At 38.1% G+C, this 3,255-nt stretch overlaps 1 protein-coding gene across 1 annotated transcript; it reads right to left on the bottom strand.

Moving 5' to 3' along the window:
* Positions 1-1,991: 1,991 nt before the first annotated feature.
* Positions 1,992-2,899, bottom strand: LOC131057432 (expansin-A15-like). Its single transcript, XM_059208992.1, has 2 exons — positions 2,728-2,899; positions 1,992-2,635 (listed from the first exon to the last, which is right to left on the bottom strand). Exons 1-2 carry the CDS (start codon positions 2,897-2,899, stop codon positions 1,992-1,994), a joined length of 816 nt encoding a protein of 271 aa, XP_059064975.1.
* Positions 2,900-3,255: the final 356 nt, after the last annotated feature.

Consider the following 3,255-nt stretch of genomic DNA (forward strand, 5'->3'; position numbering starts at 1 on the left):
TAATTTTATTGTTAGAATAGTGTTCTCAATGACTTATAAAACTCTTGAACATCATGGCAATATTCTAAACACTACTACTTTGATGGCATAAACTCCTTAACTTTGTCTAGATGGTCATATTCTTTGCAAATTCATTGACTAGAAACCTTGAATTTTTAAGGACTCTCCTTCATATCTTACAACTTCAAACCTATTCATTTATAAGGGAATTTAGGAGTCCACGAATGTAAAATAGTAATGTAAATTTATATAATATCAAGTGCTATGTATGAGGTAGTCGTAGACATTTTTCACTGCGTAATGACTTCCACTTCTACAAAATATAAGTGGTCTAACAAGCCTTTGGCTTGGGGAACTCATCTTCAACATTGATTTGAATTCCAAAGATTTGTCATGCTACCATTTATGACTTTGTAATGTTTTATTTGCCTTTTATGTAGTCATACAAACCTTAAACTTTGAACTATACTTTGTTGTGTTTTCAATAGCTTGATTATTTTCATGAAAATCCAATTGGAATAAACCATTAAGATCTCTAGGTTTTAAATAATTATCGCATGTACATGATGTTGTGTGAAGAAATATATTAGTCTATAAGAGTTAAAAAATTTATTTTACATCCTTATCAACCCCTTTGCACTGGATCTTCTCACCTACCTGCCTTGAATCTAGGGTTTTAAGAACTTGCATAACAAAAACTCTTGGAGGTAAAAAATATAGTCTATTATTCAATTGCTAGGGTTGAAAATGGGCTATTTCATTCCTCATGCTTTCTCCTTTATTAAGTTGGACCCACCAATATAATAAATCATGAGCTCTATAAACTCTAACAACCCTAAAGAGTTTCAAGTGTCCACCACATTACATATTGCTTAACTAATATTAAAGTGCGTTGTTCAAATTGTAATAATCGCACATCCAATTAGTTCATTAATTTACATAGGTCAAATATTTTTTTGAAATGTCTAACTATTTACTTTCCATGTTGGTTGAGAATTATCAGAAACGAATGCTTGATTTACATTCACACCCATCTCAAAGAGAGTGCTAATTTTTTATAGTAATTGCAGACTAATATCAATTCCCATTAAGTTTTGGACAAATTTTGATGAAATGTCTTAATGCACTATTACATATTAGCAAATGTTAGACTCTTGTTCTAGGTTTGGCTCATGGCCTACTAATAATCCCAATTCATGTCACTTTTATATACTCTTACATCCATGCATTTCACCCTATTTCAAAACACATTTTCATATATTTATCATTTACACATCATTTATTAGCCTATATTGCACCCATATCCAAACAGTCATTTAGTGCCTTGAAATAGCACTTTTTATCCTTGGTTAATATTGAGTGCCCCCAAATTGACCCTATTTTTTTTTTAATTTTAAAATTGTAAATTCGTGTCCTTATGTGAAAACTATCATGAACTCACTCTCTACATGTTTGTACAATTTAACATTGTGTTTTCTTAATTAAAGTTATTTATCTATACTATCACTTAATAAATGAAATGATAGAAAAGCTTAAACAAAAGAATATTTGAATTTGCAGTTTAACGAACCTATTACATCATAATCATAAACTAAATTTATAGGTTTTTTCATACCGTGTTTGATTATTTTCTTAAACCTTTGAAGCTAATTTGAATAGAGGTTTAGTTAAAAATGATTAAGGCACAATAATACATGTGATGAAAAAATCCACACCAGCATCCACCCTATACATATATACATATAACCAGTGATAACCTGACTAAAAAAAATAATAACCATCCATTTCTCAATGGAAATGGAATATGTCACCTAGTCCAAGAAGGCAAACAAGTCTGAAACAGGGAAAAAAAAAGAAAATAGCAAGGACGAGCGGGCGCCAGTCATGAAGCACCTCCGCAGCATCATCTTCGCCTTGTAATATGCACAGCTGAACAGTGAAGCACTGCATTTGACGGTACTAAAATCTGGAGAACTCCGCCGGAGTTGCGGTTAGAATTGTCGTCCCTCGAAAGTCTGGCCGAACTGCCACGAGTTGGGAACCACCCCGAGGGAAATGACGCTCCTCCCATCGCTGGTGGTCACTCTGAAAGACAACGTCTGCCCCATCATGTTCAAATGGCTCTGCCAATTTTGGCCCCAATTCCGCTTCAGACTTTGCCAGCCGGAATTACCAGGGATTTGCGGGTGCTTGGCCTTCACGTAAACGGCCACCACGTCTCCGGCTCCTCCAAAATTGGTGACCAGCACCATCTGGTAATACTGCGACCCCAATATGGTAAACCTCATTCCTCCCTTCTTCACGCATTCCACCCGCCTGTAGCGGACGGGTACAACGCCGCCCTTGTATAACGCAATCTGCTCGAACGCAGGCACCGCCAAATCGAAGTGTGAGAGAGGAGGATTGCACCACCCGCCCGCATCGTTGGCCTGGGCAAAGTTGGGCGGGCAGAAGTTGGTGGCGGTGACGGTGACTGTCTTCCCTGGCAGACACCACTGCGGATCCTCCTCCGCCTTGCATTGCAATTCGTAACATCCTCCGCAGCTCAGCCCATCATTGAACAGTGCGGTGCTCAGAGCAGCCGTGTATATGCCGTACCCTTGCTCGGGCAGGTTGCCGTACCCACACGTACCTCCTGTGCATTCAATACAAACCGGATTTAAAAAAATTTATAACGAAATGCGTTGAATTTCAATGAGATTGCACATGCATATAATGTAAATATACCCATAGTTCCAGACTCATCGTAGCCTCCATAGAAAGTGGCGTGGGCATCTTGCCACTGCTGCTTCGCGTGGAAATGACCGTGGCCATGGCGTGCGCAAACTGGGAAAAGCATACACCAAAATGTTAATGCCAGTACTGCCAAAGCGACCGAACGTGCCAATACAGATGCCATTCTTCTTTCTCGTCTGGTATGAAGTCCGCCCTAAAATTATCTGGATAATTGGTCTCTCGAAAGTAGTTGTTTGTACATGCAATGGAGGAAAGGTTCTTATATAGTGTATCACATTGAGCTAGGCAATTCTCAACGTCAATCTAATTGGCTACACACTACTGTGAATCTTTAACAAAAATAACAAGAAAAGCAAACTGCTTGTGATGGAGAGAATGTTTTAGATCCGCTGTTAACAGCTCGCTTTCCGGGGGTTATTATACAAGTTTGAATAAATCCTGGTGTTTCTGTTGGATAAATTTACCAGTATGGCGACATGGTATTCTGATTTAGACAATGTCTTTAATTAATATCTTGTA

This window comes from Cryptomeria japonica, chromosome 7, assembly GCF_030272615.1.
Source record: "Cryptomeria japonica chromosome 7, Sugi_1.0, whole genome shotgun sequence".
Classification (NCBI taxonomy): Eukaryota; Viridiplantae; Streptophyta; class Pinopsida; order Cupressales; family Cupressaceae; genus Cryptomeria; species Cryptomeria japonica.

Excerpts from the sequence above, each read along its gene's own strand:
- LOC131057432 (XM_059208992.1), bottom strand. The coding sequence starts at position 2,899 with ATGGCATCTGTATTGGCACGTTCGGTCGCTTTGGCAGTACTGGCATTA. Across the intron at positions 2,636-2,727 it reads CGATGAGTCTGGAACTATGG|GAGGTACGTGTGGGTACGGC; the intron begins GTATATTTACAT and ends TTGAATGCACAG.